Here is a 23,896-nt window from a genome sequence, read left to right as displayed (position 1 = left end):
TCCTAATGCCCTTGATCCTAGCATTGCACCATGAATCAATCCCAGTGTCACACACTCTAGATCCAGCCACCTCTGAAAAAGCCACACCTGTGAGTACATGAGGCTTTGGGGGAACATCTAAACACAAGTTATAACAGAGGGTTTCTCCAGAAATCTATACTTTAAGGTAGTTCAAATGTATTACTCATATTGCACAGTGAAATATATAGAAGTGACCTTTAATAATTTTTTTTTTTTGGTACCTGGGATCGAACTCGGGTCCTTGCGCTTGAGCAGCAGGCGGCAAAACCACTGAGCTAAATCCCCAGCCCTAAATTTTTTTTAAGTTTCATAAGTGAAGTGGACAGTTCTCAAACTTTTTGATCTCAATCCCTTATGGTCTTAAAAATTATTAAGATCCCAAAAAGTTTTTGTTCCTGTGGGTAAAGCTATACTTGCTGTATTCAAAATTAAAAGTGAGATGTTAAAATTATTTAACTCACTTAATAATAAAAATAAATCCATTGCATATTAATATAAATCTTTTTTTTTTTTTCGTACTGGGGATCGAACTTGGGTCCTTGCTCTTGTGCAGCAGGCGGTGAAACCACTGAGCTAAATCCCCGGCCCTAAATCAAATACTTTTATGAAAACTTTTCAAAAACATTTTGGCATCATTTTATACTTTTGCAAATCTCTTTGATGTCAGATTTCATAGAGGACAACAGAATTCTCACATCTTCCTTAGTATTCAATCTGTTTCAAAATCACACATCATGTGATCTCTGGAATCTCTATATTCATAAGGAAATGAAAGTGAAACAAGCAAATAAACTCATAAAATTATTATGAAAATAATTTTTACTCTTGTACCCCCAAAAAGGAACTCTTAGGGAACCCTGGGTCACCCTGCAAGAACTGCCATTTTCAGTTAGAGAACGGTGGGAAACAGCAGTCTTCGGTTAGCTATATAGGTAGTGAAGACGTACTTACATGTTAATGCTTACAAAAGGGAAGAATGTACTACTCTAAATATATTAAACTCTGAAAGAACAAGAGGCCCAAATACCCAGAATGTAGTGAAGGAGATTTTGACTGTATTTACTTCCCCACCCTACTGCCATCCATCCAATCTGCCTTACCCTTTATAACTTGCAGCACCGGATAGTGTCTTATGTCAGATGGCAGATTAATGTTTAAAATCTCAAAGTCTACATCTGTCTAGGATGTACAGACTTGACTTGTTTTGTTTCACTAAAACAAATTTTAGTGAAAGAGTTCTACTCTAAGACTCTTTATTTGGTGATTGCCATCATTGTGGTTCTCAACCAAGTGGAAGGTTATAAGAATTTCTTAGAGGGTACAGGTAGTTGGAAGAGGCATATTCAATCTTATAATAATTTTATGTTTGAAAAATGGTAAAAGTTAACATTTTCATGACAAACTGTTGGTGGATAAAGTATGTTTAAAGTATAAAGTATATCCACTGAGAGGAGGTCAAGTTCACAGACTATGGTGGACTTTTTTCCCCCCAAGTATTGGGGAATCCAGGCCAGTGAGTTACAACCCTAAATTCTCTACCACCACCACCACCTCTACATTTTTAAAAAATTTGAGACAGGGTCTGGCTAAATCACTGTGTTCCCCAGGGTGGGCTAAACTTGCAATTCTCCCCCCTCCTAAAGTTCTAGAATTACAGGCCTGTGTGCAACCACGCCCAGCTGTGGGCAGTGTCTTTATAAACACTGTAATTGATGTTCTGATGCAAATAACAATTAGCGCTGCTGAATGAAATGCTACTCTCCATGATTATGAAAGCCATCTTCTCAAAATTACACTACTTTTGCCTTGTTCAATGTCATGTATCCAAGAAAGCCTAATCCAGAGGTCAAAAACATGAACAAAATAAAAAACTGATTGAGCTCCCACTAGGCACCAGGAACTAGCCAGAGGCTTTCATATATGACTGATATGGTAGAAAAGAGTTTATTTAGCTTAAGAGTAAGGCAGCTAGTCAGGGGAAGGGCCTGAGATAAAGCTGGGTGACCAGCCATACTGATAAGAATTAAAATAAGAATAGACAGTAAACTAGGAGTTTTCCTCAGGCAATATGGTCAGCAGCCCAGTCCCTTTAAATGCAAAAACAAGGTTTTTTTTCTTTAAAATCTGTTTCTGTAGTTAAAGGAAACATTCAAATTGGCCGTTTTAAATCCACCAAGCCACCAAAGATAGGTGGCTACTAAGCAACAGGGCAATTCCTGTGCTCTGCTTATCTATACAATACCTAGCTTTGGATTGAGAGACCAGGTGGCCCCCAACTCAGGACCCCTCCTGGAAATCCAGAAGCTCTTGTAATTTCCAATAAAATCTCCCTAACCTCCCTTCTTGGTTCATGACTTCACTCCTCAACATTTGTGGAACCATGAGCTCAATATATACAGTAACATCATCACATTTAATCCTCCTAAAACTAGTAGGTTACATGCTCTTCTGTGACTCCTGCCAATATGAACATATGGTATATTACTGGCCACATGAAAGAGAAAATGCTAAAAAAATAAAAAATAAAATCCATAATTGAGTGAACACAAGACCTGAAGTATAAGGATGTAAGTGAACAGGGGAAATGTAAGCACACTTTACCACAACTTTTTAAAAAAAGTACTCAGGGTGGCTGGGGATTTAGCTCAGTGGCACTACGCCTGCCTCACAAGTGCAAGGTCCTGAGTTCGATCCCCGGTACAGGGAGGTAGTTACTCAGGGGACTGAACCTATGGCCTCTGCACTGAACCACATGCCCAGCCCTTTTTAATTTTATATTTTGAGACAGCCTTGCTAAGTTGACGAGGCTGGTCTCGATCTACACACCCTCTTGCCTCAACCTCCCAAACAGTTGTAATTACAGCCTTACACCACCACATCTGGATTCCACCATGACTTCTAATTTGGCATTTTCTAGTTCCAGGTCCTCACTTGCTCATCCTGTGGCAGATACCATTCTAAATTGGAAAATGGAATCAAGAATCTTCTGAACTAAATTTCAGAAGTAGCTATCACATAAAGTGCTACTTCTCCCAATCTGTTTCCCCTTCTTCCCTGTACACCAGATTCAGATAAAGATTATAGTTCCCAAACACTACTGCATCTAAATTCTGGACATTGGGATGTAGGTGGAAGAGTCTGGTGCAACTTTAAGGAAAGGTCCTACAGGATGTGGACAGTTCTTCCTCTCCGTTTCCTTCTTCCAACTGACTGAAAAACAGACAAGATGTTGGAGAGCATGAAGTAGAAGACACACATTAACAATGGCTAAATCCTGGATGGAAGAAGCCGGCATCCAAGAAAAACTGTGAAATGCCACATCAGCCCTAAGCAGCCTTTTGACTTCCTTTACATGAGAGACAAATGAATCTTTTTCCAAGTCATTATTATTTTAAAATTTCTGTCACATATAGTTAATTTTCTTTTCTTTTCTTTTTGAGATAGGGTCTCAATTTAGGCTGGCCTTGAACTCACTATGTAGTCCAGGTTGCCCTCAAACTTGCAGTATCCTCCTGCTTCACTCTCCTGAGTGCTGGGATTACAGGCATGAGCCACCATGCCCTTCGAGAGCCAAATTTAATACCAACCAATATAGCAGCTAAAAACAGAATCCAGAAATTCAGATGACTGACTAACTCTGAAATAGCAGAGTGCTGTAGTTAGGACTATGACCTCCAAAGCCAATACGCCTGGTTCTACCACATAGTACCTGCAAGAGCTTGGGCAAATTAGTCATACTGTATGCTTCAGTGATGTTACTTATGAAGATAATAACAGTACCCACCTCTGAGAGTGGTTAAGAGAACTGAGTTACTTAGACCTTTCCCCCACCGCCATCCCAAGCTCCTAGGGCAGGGAAGCTGAGCCAGTCCCAGCCCCCGGAAGGAAGCTCCCCGCCGCCATCCCAGGCTCCTGGGGCAGAGAAGGTGAGCCAGTCCCATCACCCAGAAGGAAGCTCCCCTGCCGCCATCCCTAGCTCCTAGGGCAGAGAAGCTGAGCTGGTCCCAGAACCCGGAAGGATGCTCCCACCTCCATCCCAGGCTCCTAGGGCAGAGAAGCTCAGCTGGTCCCACCACCCAGAAGGAAGCTGCCCCGCTGCCATCCCAGGCTCCTAGGGCAGAGAAGGTGAGCCAGTCCCAGCACCTGGAAGGAAGCTCCCCACCATCATCCCAGGCCCTAGGGCAGAGAAGGTGAGCCACGGGGGTGCCAGAGGCACCCCCCCCTCCCCGTGGAAATGAGAAGACACATAAACAAGCCTCAAAAACAGAGTTCCAGATCACCTACAGCAACCCCAAAGGGAAATGAAATGGAACAATCTGATACTCAACCACCTGGACTCTCTGAACTGGCAACAAAAGAGGATCTGGGAAAAATGAAATCAGAAATAATTACTCAGATAACAGCAAAGATTTTGCTCATGGTGCAAGACATGATTAATAAATCTAGAGAGGACACATTAAAAAAATAGAGGATCTGAGGAACATGATGGAATTCCAACATAGGAAACAAATGGAATCCATAAAACAGATGCAAACAGATTTCCAGGAGATTAAAAACTCCATCGAAAGTCTGCGCAGCAGAATGAGCCAGTGTGAGGATAGAATTTCACATATAGAAGATAAGATTGCAATTAGTGAGGAGGAAAAGAAAATTGCTTTAAAATTGTAAAGGAACACAAGAAATCAATCCAGCAGCTGCTAGACGATGCAAAGAAGAATAACATAAGACTGATTGGAGTCAATGAGGAAACAGGAGAGAGTGCAGATGACATAAAAAAAACTGTTCACATAAGTGATGGCAGAAAACTTCCCAAGGAGGGGAAAAGAACTTGACATACAGATAAGTGAGGCATATAGGACTCCAAATAGCCTTGATCAAAAAAAATCTACACATAGGCATGTAATAGTTAGGATTCCAGAAACCCAACAGAAGAACAAAATTCTACAAGCAGTGAGAGAAAAGAAACAAATCACATGCAAAAGCCCATCAGAATCACAGCAGACTTCTCAATGCAAACCCTCAAGGCAAGAGCTTGGAGTGATATATTTCAAGCCCTAAAGGAAAACAGCCTCCAACCCAGATTGATGTACCCTGCAAAACTATCTTTCAAAATTGATGGAGAAATAAGATACTTGCATGATAAAGAGCACCTCAGGAACTTCATGAATACTAAACCAGCACTCCAAAAAATTTTAGACAATACCCTAGGAAAAGAGAACTGAGTTACTATTTATTTGCAAAGTACCTGGCATACAGTAAGTGCTATGTAAGTATCTGTTAAATAAAATAAATACATTTGGAAGAGGGTCAAAGAAAACAATACCAATTACAGGGAGTCTGTGGGCCAGACTAATCCTCCACACATTTAAGATTATCCTTAGTGGAACACAAATAAGTTTTGTTGGGCTATCCATGTTTCGATTTCCCTTCTAACAAAGAATAGTGGATAGTAAAATTTAGAGACTAGGATACTGAATATCACCAAAAACTGTCATCCTCTGTGTATGTACTGAAGTGGCAGTACTTTACCCACCAGGGAAATTGAAAGATCCTCTTACTCTCACCCCTCAGAGCACTAGATCACTTCTCAACTGACCTGACACACTTTCAGGGGAGCTATAACAATGTCATGGAAGAAAACAAAACCTCCCTCATCCTTCTGAACCTATCAAAGATAATCTTAGTCCATTCTTAAATTGGCCAACAAGCTAACTCATATCTTGATTAAACCTCATTCTGTTCTCAAAAAAGATGAAAGCACCTGATTGCCATTTAAGACATAATACCCTCTTTGCTTCTAGAAATGACGGTTCCCATTTGTACTTTCAAGTTCCCTTACTTAAAGGTCTTGAAAAGAATTATTACTCTCTCAGAGCTTTCTCCAACCCAGTTTATGTAAACAGAGTTGACAGAGTAGAAATGGTCTCTGGTTGTGTTTAGTTGGTTTGTGCAGTACTGGGGATTGAGTCCTGGGCCTTCCCACTGAGCTACATCTCCAGCCACCACACCTAGCTGATATCCATCATATTAATAAGTGTGACAATAATACATTTTTCCTTTGAACCATTTCCACCACATCTGAAAACTTAATGAAAACGTCATCTTTTCGTTTGTTTTTTGAGATAGGTCTCCCTGTGTAGCTCTGGCTGACCTTGAACTCACTGTGTAGCCTAGGCTGCCTCGAACTCGCTGCAATTCTCTTCCCTCAGCCTCCCAAGTGCTGGGATTTTAGGCATGTGCCATCATGCACAGCCAAGACTTCGTATTTCTTGACCCATTGCTCTTATGTCTCTAGTCTAACCTGGGTCAAATATCTTAAATTTTCTACATTTCTCAAAATTAGTCACTTCTCAGCTGCTCTGGTGATTCCATATCCCATCCTATCCCCATCTCCCAACATACACACGCAAGGGACAAAATAAAGGTCAGCAAAACTCCACCTTAGCTGAAAAACAAACTGCTGATAGTCCTAGGGGTGGGGGAATGAAAGAAAGTAGGATAACAGACTGTTTCTAAAATTCTGCACTCTACAGAACCACTGAAAATGACTTGAATCTTTTCCCAGTAGTGAGCAATAACCAGGGCAGATGAGTCTACCCACGCTATCACCAGTCAGTCAATAAGAGACCTAGGACCCTGGCAGGAGACACCCCCCACAAAAGGCTGGAACTGAATCCTCAGATGGGTCACCTGTCCTCCAGAACAGTATCTCCCAGCTTGGGTCCAAGAAAAGAGCACAGACCCAAAGCCCCAAATCTGTAGGCCAATGGCCGAATAGTAACCCCAGGAGTTTAAAGCTGAGGAATCTACCAGAAAACAGCCAAGCATGTGCCCACGCCTCTGTCCAGAGGCAGATTGCTTCACCACACAGCTAAGCCCCTTGCCTGTATCTAGTCAATCAATTTCCTCTTTTCATTTTCCGCTCAAGCCTCCCCCACCAAAAAGGTTCTGATTTATTTCTTCACTCCGCAGAGCTTCCCTATCTTCAGTCCTCAGAGGCATCCCCAAATCGTGCTAAGGGCCGGCACTCTGAAGTTTCTCTCTTCTGCACCATGCAGTCCCCCTTCTCCACGACCCGCGCGCTCACCCCCTGAGGGTCCTTCACGAAGTAGCTTCCGCTGGAGCCCTGGTAGATGCGCTCGGGGAAGATACAGCGCTCGATGGCCAGCTCGGCCTGCCGCACCACCGCCTCGAACTCCGGGTCCTCGGGGAACTCGTTCCGCTCACGGGGGGCCTGTGCGGCGTGCGCTGCTGCCGCGGCCTGGGCGGCCAAGGCTTGGGCCTGTGCCGGCACGGTATGGGTCTGGCCCTGAGCCGCCGCGCCCCTGGCCCGGTCCAGCAGAGGCTGCCGCTCGCGGTCGTGGCCCGGCGAGCCCGGCGGAGAGGGGCCGGAGCCGGCCGCAGCCGCCACGCGGACCGCGGCCCCCGGAACCTGAGGGAAGTGAGCGCCAGAGCCCGACGGGAAGGTGTACTCCGGGGGTTGGGCCCGCTCAGGGGACACTAGTGGGCTCGTCTCGTCCATCCCTCAGGCAGCCGGCTCAGGGACCCGGCGAACTACACAGCTGAGCTAGCGGCCGGAACCAATCCGCGACACCCCCCACCTCCCGCCTGGCCAACCAGGCCGCGGCGCCTCCTTGGCCCCGCCCCTAGACAATCCTGTTTACTTGGCGACGAGTAGGCTCGGCCCCTCGCGCGCGAACAGTAGCCAATCAGAACTCGTTCTACGCAATCGCAGCCTCCGCGTTTTTCTCCCGTCACTTTCAGGAAAGACTGCGCATGTTCTAGGAACTAAACCCGGGTCAGGCACGCCCTTTGCCCGGACCCTCTTTGCCCCGCCCTTAATTTCCAATTGGCTGAGACAATTTTCAATTTGCATAGACAGCAATGTGGCTATTAGTCACGCGTTAATTGAGCGCCTATTATGAGATGGCTGGGAAGCTGGAAGAAAGCGCATCTTTGTATCATTAATTGAGCATCTGCTATGTTCTAAGTGCTGCAGAGACAGCAGTGAAGCAAAGAAGCAACATCCTGGGTTAAAAAAAAAAACAAAACCCAACCCTCATGCGGCATACATAGTGGATGGCCCAATTGTTCACTGCTTGTTAATTGAGGAAAGATACAGACCCATGGGATACAAGGTAAGCGTCCACGACTTTTACTCACCACTGTGAATGCTGTGTCTAAATACCGTAGGTGCTCGGTACATTTTTAGTAGTGGAAAAGAGTAGGAAGATAGAACCCTGTTCTCAAGCTGAGGACACGGCTTGCTGAGGCAGTATGGGAGAAAGTCAACAATGCTAGCTAAAAACTCCATTATAGGGGTTCACCACTTTGGGGAGAGTCAAAAAGGCAATAAGTAGTACTGTGCTATGAGCTAAGGCGTAAAGGAAATGTGTAATTAAATCATTGAGGAAAGGGGAAAGATAAAGAAAGGTACATGAAGCAGAAGAGGTTGCTGAAGGAAAGGAAAAGGAAGGTTAGAACCCCAGGAAACACAGCAACCTGCTGGACTGAGGGAAAGCTACATTAAGTTGGGTTCCCAAGGGCCTGGAGAGCTAACTAGCAGGTGTCTGGCATGTGAGGGGCCAGAGGGAGCTTTGGAGAACAGTTGTTACTTAAGGGAGTGATGTGTCAACCTACTCCAGGCCCATGCACCTCGAAGAAACACTGGAATAAGAATGGGTGGCACGTGAAGGAGGGTGCATAGTTAGATGAGATAACTAAAATGTTTACTAACTTCATCTTTTTTTCTTTTGGTACAGCTGGGGATGAACTCAGAGCCTCACACATGCTAGGCATGTGCCCCAACTAACACTACCTTCTAAAGTGCAGGACATAATGGTTAGAAATATGGCCTTGGAAATCAAAGACATCTGAGTTTGAATTTCAGCTCTATAATTGCTATTTTGGAAAAGTTACCTGATCTTTCTAAGCCTCAGTTTTCTTATCTATAAAATGAGAAGAATCATCCTTATCTCACTTGATTAAATAAAAACCTATATGTAAAGCAAGTTGCATAGTATTTAATGCATAAAACCATTCAACAAATGTTAGCCTTTTATCACTGCCAAGGTTATTGTTAATGTTAGTTATTGTTAATGTTGTTGGTTTTGTGCTTAAAGTATCCAGCAGACTAGAGGTATAGGTTTTCACAAAAGATGACCAGCCACATAGTCAACAGTATTTCACAATCATTCTTTCTGAAGACAAATTATTGCCACGACTAACTGGGAGTATTAAATTGAAAGAATTATTGTTTAGTTGCTTGTACAAGGATGTCAAACTTTCTAGCCAAATAAACAATTCTAGGCAAAGGTCCATACTGCGTTTTTTTGAGACAGGGTCTTGTTATGTAGCCCAGACTGGCCTTGAATTCACAATCATCCTCACTCAGCCTTCTGAGTGCTGGGATTATAGGCATGGATAGTTGCCCCTTTCAGTTACAACTCACTTTTGATCCCCAGTACTGAAAAAAAACAACAACTCACATTCACTTTTCCTATCTAATCATCAAATAGCTAAGTGATGGGCTGGGGATTTAGCTCAGTGGAGCTGCCACCTGCCTCATAAGGTCCTGAGTTCGAATCCCTAGTACCCCCCCCCAAAAAGCTAAGTGATGCCTTGCCTCTTGTGTTCCACAGGCCATAACCACAGAGATGATTTCTTGGTATCCTTATATTATGTATATTTAGCCCAGGAGGTTCAAATTATGATTAATGAAGTGTCCCAGATTTGGAATTCTCCTTTGAATTCTGAGTTTTTACTCTATTGGAAACCCCCTCAGAATTGAAGTCTACACTGTAGAACTTTATTTTCCTTTTACTGGAAATAGTGTCAATACATTGCCTATTCCTATAAAGAAATAGCACTTACTAAATACTAAGCATGTGACAGGTATTGTTTTCAGTGGATTAACTCATGCAACTGGCATTACAGCCCCTCCAGTATTGGAAACTAAGGCCTAGAGATGTAAAATAACTTACCCATAACCATTTAACGGGTAAATGGCAGTGCTAGACTCCAGTCTTGACAGATTGGTTCCATGCTTTCAAAACTAAAGTGTATTAAGGGCCGGGGATGTAGCTCAGTGGCACGGCACCTGCCTGGCAAGCACAAGGTCCTGGTACTGAGAGGAAAAAATAAAAACACAATTAAAGTATATTGCCTCTTGTTAAATATTGCTATAGCCAGAGCTGGGTGTAGTGGTGCGTGCCTGTAATTCCAGCACTCAGGAGGCTGAGGCAGGAGAATTGTCACGTGTTCAAGGCCATCCTGGACTACATGGCAAGACCCTGTCTCAACCCCCTCCCCCAAATATTGCTGTAGCCAGGTGTGGTGGCACATGCCTGTGATCCTAGCACTGGGAAGGCTGAGGCAGGAGGATTGCTGCAAGTTTGAGGCCAGCCTAGACTATACAGTGAGTCCAAGGCTAGCCTGAACTACACAGTGACAGCCTGTCTCAAAAAAGAATATTGCTATGAAATATGTCTCATAATCACCCCTTTCTTTCTGTCTCCACTGATGCAACACTAGTTTTTGAGTTTCTCTGCTTCCAATATCGCTAAACATCTCTGGGTATCAGTGACAGATTAATATTCCCAAAATATTGTTTTCATGTCACTCCTCTAGCCAAGAAACTATGTGGGGAGTGGGGTGGGGGCTGGTGGTTGAACCCAGGACCTTGCACATGCTAGGCAAGCTCTATCACTGAGCTACATTCCCATCCCTATTTATTTATTTATTTTGGTACCGGGGTTCAAACTCCGGACCTTGCGCTTCCGAGGCAGGCGGCGGCACCACTGAGCTAAATCCCCAGCCCCCCAGCCCTGTTTATTTATTTATTTACTTACTTATAGACAGTCTCACTGAGTTGCCTAGGCTGATCTCACACTTATAATCCTCCTGCCTCAGCCTCCTGAATAGCTGAGATTATCCATATGCACAGCATGAGGTACATTTTTATTGTTATAAAATATACATAATCCCTGACAAAACTAGCATCATGCTGCACTTACATAGTTCAGTAAATAAATACGGATACACGGACTGGAAAGCATAGTGTTTGGGAAGATTTGCTCCAATTTTGGGACTGTATTTTAAACACAAAGTTTCTGGGTGTTGACAACACAAATCCCTGTAATGAATACAAAAATGTCTTGATACCACAGTGCTTGAAACAGGGTTATGAAAGAGCAGTTCCTCTGCTCTGAGCATTATATATTACAAAACTGCACGTTTAAAGCAAGATTTAAGTTCTGTCGTAAAACTCAGCGGCAGGGCCAACTAACAACTGTAAGGATTTAGCTTCTTGAGCAAGTAGGCACGGAGACTTAAGCAATTTTGGTTTCGATTGGGGTTAACTTTGCTGCTACGCACCCTCTAGGTAAGCAAGACCTGGGTCCTCTCTTTGGGGTTTGCACAGGTGGGGCCTCACGCTCAGCCCCACCCCTCTTTCAGACATTCAGCCGGGGCTCTGGAAACGCTTTGCCCCGCACAAAGATGGCGCAAAGGCGACCTGACCCAATGGGGAGTGGCGTTGTTCCCGATTCCCTAGGTAACAGCCAATGGGCAGCGGGAACTGTGCCCAGTGTGGCCGCCCGGGATGGCGGCTTCCAGTGGGGCCAGTACTTCTGGAGGTAGCAGAGAGGAAGGCGGGTGGGGGGCGGAACAAAGGTCCTTGCCTCTGGAGCCGCGAATCTGGGCGTGACGGCCGTCCTAAAAGGCGGAGCCCAGGTTGGCTGGCGGCGGGGATGGGAGGGGGCCGCGAAAGTGTGGTCAGCCAGGTAGGAACTGAGTAGCGGAGCAGATTACTTGGACTGGGGATAGTGGCTTCTTCCCAGAGCGCCGACCCTGGGGCAGCTGCCTGTGGGGTCCTAAACCCGGGTCTCGAGCTCCCTCTGTGGTGCCGAGACCCGGGAGAGCCCACAGCACCTGGGAATGGGAGACGTTTGTGAGCCCAAGGGTGCTTGGCGGGAGAGCAGACCCTGCTAAAGGGAAGGAAGCGGGGCTGGAATGCAAGAATGCAGTGGGAGACCGTGTTGCTTTGCTTAGGCCTAGGGCTTTGTTTGCTCTAGGGCCCATCTGTACCACACTCTGGAGGTGGAGACAAGCTTCAATTATTTGATGGGTGGCAAACCAGCAGTTTAGCATCTCTGAACTGCTTAGGTAACAACAGGAATAACTCTTGTCTGAGAAGCCAGCCCAAGCATACTGCTTTTCTTGAACTAAAATAGTACCTTGTCAGTGTTACTCCCTAGTCCCCATCACTCCCAAGTCATTGTCATTTTCTTGTTTTTTAAACCGTCTTTCAGGTACCAGTGTTTTCTTCCCACGTTCTTCAATTTGACCAGCACGGTCTTACTGAACAACACCTTTATATACTAACCATACATTTGTTTACTTTTCATGTGAGGCAAAGGGGAAGGGTTACATTTACAATTTTATTTTATTTATTTATTTTGGTTTTTTGAGACAGGGTCTCACTATGTAGTTCTGACTAGCCTTGAACTCACCATGTACATTTATAATTTTAAAACCAGTTATTATATGGAGTTTGTTTAAACACACTTTTATTTTTTGTTTGTTTTGTTTCTTGAGACAGGGTCTCACTGTGTAGCCCAGGCTGGCTTCAGACTTGCAGAGATCCTCCTGCCTCAACCTCCTGAGTGCTGGGACTACAGGCATGCACCACCACGCCTTGCAAAACTGCTTTCTTTATAATTGAAAGAACTTTGGCAAGAAGGCCATACCCTGGGAAGGGTGCTTTAGGTAACAATTTGAAGGTATATACGGGGAGTTAGGTGGCTGCTTCCAAACAATAGTCCCTATCTGAAAATCTGTTGCCCTTTATATTGTGCTGAAATCCAGTGATGGGAAGTCTGGGGTATAGCTTTCAGGCTCCCAACAGGTCCAGGCAGAGCATCTTTTCCATGGATGAGACTAAAGTCTCCCTGCTAATGAGGCCTCTACATAGTGGTGGTGACAAAAGTGGCAGGGTCCTAACTGTGTGTATGAACAGGGGTAGGGAGCTGGCCAAGTGCCTCAAGGCTGCAAACGTGTACTGTTTAGATAAATAAGCATTTCAGAGAGAGAATGTCCTTGAGAGCCAGCCAGACTCACAAAGGCTTCTGCTCATCTCAAGATCCCCTGCCAGACATCCTGACAATTAATCTTTAGAACAAGGTCATGGCACTGCTATGAACAAGGAAGAGCTCTGTATTTAATTTTAACCCTTCAATCTAGAGCCTAACCCCTAGGCCATCTATCCTCTCTAAAAAAATTATTTAAATAACTGACACAAATGCCTATTTGCATCCCTTGTTAAACTATTGAGATTTTTAGTCTTCCTCAGCACTGGCTATTCTTTATTAAAGTAGATCTGTCTCACTGACCGTGGTTACAGGTAGAATTCCATTTTGCATAGTGGGTCCCACTCTTGAAGGTTTATATAGCCTTCAGAAAAACTTATGATCTTTCTGTGTAAATAGTGACTTTGTGTTTTGTTTTGTTTTGTTTATTGATACCGGTATTGGTACTTGGGACCTTGCACTTGCAAGGCAGGTGGCGGCACCACTGAGCTAAATCCCTGGCCCTGTGACTTTGTGTTTTGGAATGATTGTCATTCTAATATTTAGTAGAAGATATAGGTTTTTTTAAATTCCAACAGACATATGTCAAAGGTATGAAATATTTTCAATTTGTACCTAAAGTTCACTCTTAGTGCTGTCACTTAGTTCTGGGAGGAGCTAAAGATGGTCTGTAGCTATCAAAATGCTTAGCTGGACTGGAAAGAGTTTTCCTCTGCAGCTCTGATGGAAAACTGCTTCTCTCCTGTCATTAATGTTGCATTGGCAATGGAGTCATGTTGACCTCAACCCTAGCACACTGATGCTGAGCTGATGATAAGAGGCTTGTGAACCTGAAATTGGATGCTGACTTTATGAGACACTAATAGAACAGAAAGGGTGCAGCAGGTACAGCATCACCTCTCTGAGAACATATTCTCCAGAGGTTTGGAGGGGCTATAGTAGGACAAACATATGGTCTCTGCCTAGGGATATCTTATACTAGGTGAAGGAACCTAGACATGAAGCTATTGACTAATAACTAGAAAAGTGAGAAAGTCCCATAGGAATGACCCCAAAACATCTCAGACAGCCTCCCCACAGATGACCTTTATTATGATATAAGAAATTAATGTTTCTCCATATTTGAATAAGAGTGCAAGGATTCTCCAGATTCAACTGTCCTCATGTCTGAAATTTGAGCTAAGAGTCAAGGTCAGGGCTTAGGAGATGTAACTGATCCTGCTTTAGGCCAGGCTATTCCACATCAGATCATTTTCATCCATTCAGTATCTGTGTCAAAAATGGCCAAAGTTTAAAAATACCCCGTAGGGTATTGGTGGAGAACAGAAGTGTGGCAACTATAGTTTGTTTTTCCCTCTACTTTTTAGTATGTAAGTCAAAATTGCTGAATTGTTCTGTTTCAAAATGTTATTTGAATTGTGGTGATAGCATTTTTACACTGAAGGAAGACTTTTGAGAAGTTTCCATTGCAGTAAGTAGTGTATCGGTCTCTTTTTGAAAAAGGGAAAGAAACCATTTAACAGACGGTGTCTGTCAACATTCTTTCTTTTTTTTTTTTTGGTACCAGGGATCAAACTCGGGTCCTTGAGCTTGCGAGGCAGGGGGCGGAACCACTGAGCTAAGTCCCTGGCCCTGTCAACATTCTTGATACATTTATGTATATTATTTAGTCCACCTGCTGTCTCTGAAATAGGTGTATTCCTTCCACTTTATAGATGTGGAGCCAGTGCTCAGTTCAGCAGCACACATATATTATAGATGAGGAGACAGATTTAGAGACACTTAAGTGGCTTATCCATGGTTACACAGTGAGCCAGGATTTGAACGGAGATCTTTCAGCTGTCAGGGTCCACAATACCACTATAGTGTATTAGGATGCAGGAGAGGATAAGATAAGCTAGAGTTTAAGAGCATGAGCTGTAGAGGCCAGCTGCCAGGCTTCTGACTCTAACTTCCACATGTTAGCTGAGAGACTAGTGAGACTTTACTTATCCTCCCTGTAGTTCAGTTTCCTCATCTGTAAACAGGAATAAAAATACCCACTTCATTGTGAGATGAAATTACATAGATAATGTATATGATAAGTGTTCAATAAATGTTAGTTCTTGTTATAATAGTATTTCAAATAGCTTCTCTGGGGTCTGCTCAGTTGATTATAGAGGGTTCTGCCATCTGAAGTGGAGTGTAAATAACTCAGCCCTGTCCACCACCACAGTTTAGAGAAAACAAATTTAATGCATATGTTGTTTTAGTTGAACATTTATTTTAGAGCATCAGATCCTTCTTGTACTGTGAGGCTGTGGAGCTTAGTATTCAGAACTTTGTCTTGTACACCAGCTCTGGCCCCTGTGCCTGAAGAAAAGGTACATTTGTTGTGTTGAAATTCATTCTGGGGCCTGTGAGGACAGACTCTAGGTTAATTATTAATTACAAGGAATCTTTCCGTGGTGATTTGTAGCTCAATTTTTACACACAGTATTTCCATTTAGTGGAATAGTAGTTCATAGGCTTCAAATGGGAATCTAGAATGTCATACAAACTCCAGATACTCTAGCTCCAGCTGTACAGAGGCTGATTCAGTAATTCTGAGTTTGGGTCTAGGAATCTGCATAGTCATCTTTTGAGAAAACATTGTGTTGCTTAGCTCTGGAAAAAGATGAAAGGTGAATAAAAAGGTATTCCTAGATTTTTTTTAAAATGCGGATTATATTTTTAATATGTCAAATGATTATTTCTTTATATTTAATTATATTTTAAGTATCTTTATTCCCTTATAGGATATTGTTTTGTTTTGTTTTGTTGAGATGGGGTCCTGCTATATAGTTCAGGCTGGCCTTGAACTCACTATGTAGACCATGCTGGCCTCAAACTCACAACAATCCTCCTGCCTCAGCCTCCCCAAATGCTGGGATTATAGAAGTCCACCACCATGCCCTCCCTTCTTATAGGACATTCTTGAATACATTCTTTTACCATCTAGCCAGTTCTCAAATGTTACTGGTGTATTTTTTTCCTATTATATATTTATCATAGCATTCCTTCTGCTCCCATTACATTGTAACCCCTAGACCACCTACTCATACCTGTATGCCTCAGTTAGCTTTTGCTGGGTAGTAACACCCCGCCTTAAAACATAGTGGCCTTGAACAACCACCATTTATTTATTCTGCAATACTGTTACTAGTTCATTCAGTGCATCCGCAGCCAGTTGGGTGGCTGCTCCAGATGGCCTCATCATCCAGCAAACTAGTCTGGGCTCATTCACATGGGGCAAAACAAGTCCAAGTGCAGCAAACCTCTATTCTTATCACCTTTGCTAACAGTGACTTACATAGCCAACCCTGATCCAGTGGGTGAGGGAATAAATAAACTGCCTTTTGGGGAGAGGATCTGCCTTGTCACACTGCAAGGCCATGAACGGAGGGAGAATCATTGTTACCGAATTACCACATCTCTTCCTTGTGAGCTTTGCGGACTAGGTTCCTATTGCTCCAACATCTCCTCCTTCCTGCTGCCACATTCATTTTTCCTTAAATAGTGTTCCGTAAACATCATGTTACTTCTCTGTTCACAACTCGCCAAAGGCTCTCCCCACCCACCTCTATCCCTTAGCCAAAATAAACTCTTCTGCCTAGCTTTCAGAGACCTCCATGGCTGGCCCGACCTAACAGTAGAGGCTGTAGTACAAGAGAATAGAACTAGCCATAGTTGAGGAGGCTTGTAAGCTAACCCCAGCTTGGTTACTAACAATTTTTTTTGTGGGGGGGGGGGGGGCGGGGGCGGCATACTACTAGGGATTGAACCCATAGCCTTCATACCGAGCCATACATGTCGCCAGCCCTGCCACCTGGCCCCTCTTTTTTTGAGACAGGGTCTCACTAAGTTGCTAAATTACCCATTCTGGGCTCAAACTTGTGATCCTCCTGCCTCAGCCTCCTAGAGTGCTGGGATTACGGACATGCACTGTCATGCTCAACTACCATCAAACATTTGATTTAACTACTCTGAGCTTCTATTCATCTGGATTAAATCTGTGAGGTTCTTTTCAGATTTATGATTTTGCCTGAGTATACCTATTACTCCATAAATAAGTGCTAACTATAATCATACCACGCTTCTGATTTTGCCATAGGACATACCATGCTTACATAGCTCTGTGCTTTCATCCCCATGTTTTCTCAATCTACCATTACTCTTTGTTTTTTTTTACTGCTCATTTTAAATTCTGCCCATCCCATGTCCTTGTTCATTTCTGCCATCCAAGTTGGCACTTAACTTTATCTGTGGTATAATTCAGTGTTTCAGTGGCTGATTTTATCAATTAGATTGTAACCTCTTTGGGGGAAGAGATGGTATTTTATACATCAGCTAAACTCATAGGAGGTTAAGCCTTCATTTCCATCCTAGGTCATAGAAAATAGGATCAAACTGAAAACTTTTAAGACAAGTAGAGGATAAGAGTGCTTGGGCAGAGGTGGTGGAGGTTTTGGAAAGGAAGGTACTTTATCAGATGTACCCAAGGTGGTGTATACTTACCAGCCTGGTGGCCTTTAGAGTATATCTACAAATCTTTTTGCAGTTATTTACAATTTTTTTTCACAATCCATTTCTCCAACCATCCTGTGACCCTGGTTCTCCTCTGTTTATTTCCTACAGTTTTCATCCTTTTCTTCTGTAAGCTGTCACCATGACCTTGACAAAAGGGTCCTTCACCTACTCCAGTGGGGAGGAATATCGTGGCGAGTGGAAGGAGGGTGAGAAGGATCTTTGGGGGTATCCAGTAATGAATACCTCATTTAGCTAAAGGAAAATGCATTAGGATAGATAGCCAACTTTTTGGATCTTCATTTCCCACTGCAGGACTCAAATCTATATAGTGCCTTTCCTTTATTCTGTTTTAAGATTAAATAAAGAAATTAGATAACACTGTTGTTAATCCAGCCTCCAGAAATGAGCTAAGTCTTTCCAGTTCTAGATTTGCAGTGTTTTAACATCCTTTCATTCTTTCATAATATTGTTTGGGAATCTCTTAAATGCTAAGGTACCCAGCAGAGCAAAATGAATTCTTTTAGAGTGCAGAATTCATTATAATATCTTGGTCACAGTGAATTTTAGGAAGTTAAAGATGATCTGGCAATTAGGGTAAAGACTCAAGAGCAAATGGCATTCATTGCTTTGAATTTTCTATGCCAGCTCATTGTATTTGGAAATATTCATAGGAATAGTGAAATTCTTCCTAAAACTATACAAGAAGCAGTTTAATGATGTTCACTTTGGAAAAGCAGTGTGACCACTTTGAAATGAATCTAGTCCTGTTAAGCCAGGAGCCGCCCTGAAGGAGACTGGACTTCTGCGCTGGCACAAGTGAAGGGGAGTTCATGCTGTAAATAAGTACACACCCTGGTCGGTTCCATTGGATCCCTGCAGCTGGTAAACACTGGAGCCTTGAGAAACTGTGCATTTGTGACCTTGCTTCCTTTCATCCTAAGCCTTTTCTCCTACCCACACACACCTGCTATCCGCTTTAATATGGCTTTCTAGAAGAAAGACATCCTGAGGCCCTGCCAGGCATCTTGAATCTGCCCACCAAAAGAACTTCCTCACACTCTATATGAAGGACATGATTGCTCCCCCAGCTTCTTGCTGAGGTTTCTGGTCAGCTTAGTGAGTAAGCACAGCCTTACTAATGAATCAGAGCTCCTTTCCTCCATTTCCCCCGTTTATCTTTTATTTTTTGGTACCAGGGATCGAACTCGGGTCCTTGTGCTTGCGCAGCAGGCAATGAAACTTTTTCTTCTTTTTTGAGACAGGGTCTCACTATGTAGCTCAGATTGGCCTTGAACTCACTATGTACCCCTGGCTGGCCTCGAGCTTGCAGCAATGCTCCTACCTCCACTTCCCAAGGGCTGAGATTACAGGTGTGCACCACCACACCTGGCTTCCCCATCTGTTTAGTGGAAATGATAATACTGCTGTCCCTACCTCATACAGTTGTCATAAGGATTAAATAGGATGACAGATAAAAAGTGCTTAGAAGAGTGGTTGACACATAAGGGCATTATAAATGTTAGCTATTGTTATTTTATATATATATATATTTTTTAATTTATTGATTTATTTATTTTTTGGTACCAGGGATCAAACTCAGGAACTTGCGCTTTCGAGGCAGGCAGCAGAACCACTGAGCTAAATCCCCAGCCCTTTATTTTAAAATTTTATTTATTGATTGCTTGTGTGGCACTAGAGAATGAACCCAGGGCTCTACTATACCTCCAGCCCCTAACTTGTTATTTTAAAAACTGTCTTATCATTCATACTTGAAGAGACCTGCTCAAAATCTGATGATTGTGACTTAACAATGGGAGGTACCAGGAGCCAACTTTTATTGGTGCTTGACTCTGCCCTGCTAATGCCATCACTTCTTTTCTTTTGTGGGTAGGGTGATAGAAAATATGGGATGTTTGGGCCGGGGATTTAGCTCAGTGGTTCTGGCGCCTGCCTTGCAAGCTGAGGACCCGAGTTCAATCCCCGGTACCAAAAAAAAAAAAAAGAAAAAGAAAATAAGGGATGCTAGGCAAGTGAGAAAGCACTGCCCCATTCCAACCTAGTACCTGTCCTTCTCTTTGCTCAGGCCGCAGACATGGCTTTGGTCAACTGCTGTTTGCAGATGGTGGCACCTACCTGGGTCACTTTGAGAATGGGCTTTTTAATGGCTTTGGAGTACTGACCTTCTCAGATGGCTCAAGGTGAGTATTAGATTATTCCTTTCTGTCTTTAAACTAGGGAGGCTCTGATATAAAAATGGGACATTGATAAATATCTGGTCAACCCTGAGCTTCTCCTAGGCTCTAAAGAAAACAGACAAGGAGTAAACAGCTTATTGGTTACCTTTTAAGTAGATCTAAAATTTGAAATGTCAAGAAGGTAAGTGACCTTCCACCAGCCTCCTTTCACTTAGCCTACATACTCTCTGACTTTTCTCTGCTGGTTGGGAAGGGAGTGGATAGGGTGGGGGAGCTCTGAGCTAAGAATTAGCTTTGCTCTGTGGCATTATTAACTGACACATACTGTCAGCTGTTTGACTTAGTTAACCAGGACAGCTAACTTGCCCAGAAGAGGCTAACATCTTGGTGTTTCTGCAGGTATGAGGGGGAGTTTGCCCAGGGCAAATTTAATGGCGTGGGAGTCTTCATTCGACAAGACAACATGACCTTTGAGGGAGAATTTAAAAATGGCAGAGTAGATGGTTTTGGTAAGTTGCAGCCCAGCAGGATGGGTGATGGGAACATAATATGGGTGGAAATATGTCTTTTAGTTTTAATTCTCCTGTAGCTGTCTAGCAGTCTATAGTGATCATGCCCTAATCCACTGAACTCATTGAGTACTCCTGAGAAAAACTGCGAGTTTTTGTCTTCTTCAGCCATCTCTGAGACATTAATTCCATTGTCATATTTTCCTCCTGAAAGGCCTGCTCACTTTCCCTGATGGTTCTCATGGAATACCCCGTAATGAAGGTCTCTTTGAGAACAACAAGCTGCTGCGGCGTGAGAAGTGTTCTGCAGTGGTCCAGCGGGCCCAAAGTGCCTCCAAGTCAGCTAGAAATCTCACTGCCTGAGGGGGCATTGGGCTCAGCTGGACAAGTGTCAGGTAAACCCAGTGCTCCCATTGTTCACTTGCAGTGAACAAATGAACCAGATCTGAGATGAAATGAGAAGAGAATAACTATGGAGCCGAGCCTGTGATATGCTCCTTCACCTGCTAACCAAGAATTTGATCACAGAAAAGTGCTGAGGAGTTTGACCCAAACAGCAGCAGTTGGAAACCGTTCTGTCTTTCCCTGACCCTCACGTATAGAGAACAGAGGAGCCAAATTTTCTTATTTATTGGTTTTCCCCCCTGTTTCTAAAACTTCAGCTTCTTAGCACAGACCTGCTGCAGCCCTCACTCCATTTGCTGCCAGGTTTGTCTTCATTTTGCCTGCATTTGGGGCAGCTGATCCTAGCCCCATCTTAGAGCTAGTGCTCTCTGCTGTCCTGGAAAAATAAGGAAGAAGATGGAGTGGCTTAGACAGTACAGGAGCCCTGTGAAAGTCAAGGTCAGAGCTTTCTTTATGTTACCCCCTTGTTCACTGCAGTGGGTTTCTGGCTCCAGGCTCCCACTTTGTCTGCTCAGACTGGTCTTCATCTGTGCTTATTTGCCCCATGAAGGATTGGATAATAGTGCTATTTTCTTCCCCCTTCACTTTACAAGCTGTCTTCCTTACCTGAGTTATGGCAGATAATCCAATCTGCCCCTCTCCTATTTGTGCCTCTCTCCTTTCTTGTACATCAGATAGATCCCTCTATGGGATAATCAGGAAAGAAAGTGATATAAGGATAATCTTACAACATGTATTCATTACTCACCCTAGGGCAAGGGGCAAACATAGCCAAACCACTTCAGGCCCTCCCATAGAGATACCTGAATCCCACAGAAGGCTTATACCAATAGTTTTTTTTCCCAGAGGGTCAGCACCCGTTGGTTGTAGGTAGACTTGGACCCATCCTGGGGCCACAGTGAACTAAAAGAATATTGGCTCCTCACAACTGGCTGACTCTTCCTCCAGAAGCCATGGCCCTCCGGCCTGGGTCAGATCTTGGCAAGTAAGATCCCTACGCAGTTCATGAGGCCTCCAGTTACCCTGGAACCTGAATACACGCCCCCAGTTCTCATCCTCACACCGAATCTCCCTCAGCAGCAGACTATGTGGAAATTATAGCCGTGTGCCTCTACTTATTTGAAGTGTACTGTAGAAACAAGTGTTTATAAGACTAAGAATAAACAAATAACCAAAACTGCCTATTCATAGTTTTCATGACTTTCCTCAGAATATCAGCCCATTTGCTATTTCAAAAAATTAATCAGAGTGGCACTGTCTGGAACTGACACTGACATGTGCCCCTTACTATAAAATGGCACCTGATTCCTACAGCCTCTGTAGAGTAGAAGGCATACCTTTTTTTTTTTAAATCAGACTCCCCTAGACTATATTCCTTCTCATTCAGTTCCCTTTTCACTGGACTTCTTTCACCCTGAGTATCACTGAGATCAGTTATTGCCAGTCCTGCTGATGACCATAGGCAAGTCTGTGCCTGTCTCTAACAAAATAGAGTAGAACATCACCTACCATGTAGCCCATTCACATGCACGATCTTACTCAATCCTCATTCTGCCCTTGGGAGAAAGATGTATTATCTCCATATTACAGATGAGGCTCAGAGAAATTAGTCACTTCCCCAGTGTCCTTCAGGCATGAAGGCACAGATCAGATCCTAGAATTTAAACCCAGGTCTTGAAGCCTAGAGGCTAAACTCTTAACCAGTATAATAATCTGCCTCCCGGGTCCTAACTTTCCCTCTGCCCTAACTCTGATTCTCCTCTGAGCCCAGCTTCTCTGGAAGGTGCTTGTGAGAAGTCAGTGGCCAAGTTCCAAGCTTTGGTGTCATTAGATGCCCAATTTCAGTTGCAGGTTATCTTTTATAGTCTCCTCCACCCTAAATAAGAATTTATTTACCTTTCTTTTTACCTCTCCCCCACCCCTAGCACTGGGGGTTGAACTAGAGCCCTTGCACTGAGCTACATCCCAGTCCTTTTTATTTTTTATTTTGAGATAAAGTCTTTCTAAATTGTCTATCCTGAGTTTGAATTTGCAATCTTCCTGCTTTAGCTTCCTAGAGTGCTGGGATTACAGGTTTGCACCACATGCCCAACTTACTTTTTTTTTTTTTAATGGTACCAGGGATCAAACTCAGGACCTTGTGTTTTCGAGGCAGGAGGCAGAACCACTGAGCTAAATCCCCAGCCCTATTGTTGTTTTTTGAGAAAGTGTCTCACTATGTTCTAAGCTAGCCTCAAACTTGCCATGTAGGCCATGATGGCCTTAAACTCATAGTCCTCCTGCCTCAGCCTCCCTAGTGCAGGGCTACAGACATGTACCACCAAGTCCAGTTTACCTTTTTAAAATTTTTATTCATTTGTTAAAACTTTTTTTTTTGGAGACAGGATCTTACTATGTAGTTCAGACTGGCCTTAAATTCACTATGTAGCCCAGGCTGCCCTTGAACTTGTGGCAGTCTTCCTCCTTCAGCCTCCCTAGTGCTGGGGTAACTTTTTTTTTTGGTACCAAAAATCAAATTGAGGACCTTGTGCTTACAAGGCAGGCACGGTGCCACTGAGCTAAATCCCTAGCCCAACTTTTCTTTTTCTTTTTTTTTTTTTCATAAAGCTTATTGGTCCATTGTAGGTATACAAATACATTTACATTCATCATTGGGATCTTGTACCTTTACATGGTGTATCTTGGTTATTTTTTCCCCATTTCCCCTGCCTTCCCTTCACCCCCTCCACCCTTGCCTATTTACAAAGATTTTGTTTCCATTTTTTCCTTTTCTCATATTTTTTCTTTTCCTTCTTTCCCCTACCCCTCCCACTTCCCCTACTCCTTTAGACCTTTTCTTCCTGTTTCACATTATCAATTATACATTTTGATCCTTATTTACACTTTTAATTTTTCACACCAGAAAAACTATTCAGTATTTACACGTGTGTCTTATTTATTTCACTTAAGAGTATAGCCTCAATGTGCATCCATTTAGCAATAAATGTCTCTAGTTTCTTGTTCTTTATGGGTGAGTAGTACTCCATTTTATAAAAAAACCACATCTTTATCTGTTCTCTAGTTGATGGGCAATTGGGCTGTTTCCATGTTTTAACTATTACAAACTGTGGCGCTATGAACATGGGTGTAC

The 23,896-nt window shown here is 43.3% G+C and overlaps 2 protein-coding genes across 9 annotated transcripts in view; one reads left to right on the top strand and one right to left on the bottom strand.

Moving 5' to 3' along the window:
- Pi4k2a (phosphatidylinositol 4-kinase type 2 alpha) overlaps positions 1–7,613 on the bottom strand; it is a 38,355-nt gene extending 30,742 nt beyond the window's left edge. The window contains exon 1 of the mRNA XM_004838609.3: positions 7,109–7,613. Within this exon, the coding sequence (XP_004838666.1) occupies positions 7,109–7,543 (435 nt within the window). The 5' untranslated portion in view covers positions 7,544–7,613. The remainder of the gene's footprint in view (positions 1–7,108) is intronic.
- Positions 7,614–7,916: 303 nt separating this feature from the next.
- On the top strand, positions 7,917–21,948 carry Morn4 (MORN repeat containing 4). 8 transcript variants are annotated; one of them, XM_021253165.2, is made up of 6 exons: positions 7,917–8,159; positions 12,623–12,789; positions 17,766–17,863; positions 19,741–19,855; positions 20,252–20,361; positions 20,576–21,948. In XM_021253165.2, exons 3-6 carry the CDS (start codon positions 17,797–17,799, stop codon positions 20,722–20,724), a joined length of 441 nt encoding a protein of 146 aa, XP_021108824.2. In that variant the 5' UTR covers positions 7,917–8,159; positions 12,623–12,789; positions 17,766–17,796; the 3' UTR covers positions 20,725–21,948. The 8 variants fall into 8 exon arrangements, with proteins under 8 accessions (XP_021108824.2, XP_087041208.1, XP_021108823.2 ...); XM_087185082.1 differs by having other exon boundaries at positions 12,623–12,803; XM_021253164.2 differs by lacking the exon at positions 7,917–8,159 and adding an exon at positions 11,580–11,754.
- Positions 21,949–23,896: the final 1,948 nt, after the last annotated feature.

The sequence above is a fragment of the Heterocephalus glaber genome, unplaced genomic scaffold (genome assembly GCF_053883595.1).
Source record: "Heterocephalus glaber isolate CG9 unplaced genomic scaffold, H.glaber_assembly_v1.0 deba00001497, whole genome shotgun sequence".
Classification (NCBI taxonomy): domain Eukaryota; kingdom Metazoa; phylum Chordata; class Mammalia; order Rodentia; family Bathyergidae; genus Heterocephalus; species Heterocephalus glaber.
Note: the sequence above shows the minus strand (reverse complement) of the source record. Positions and strands in the feature narration are given on the sequence as shown.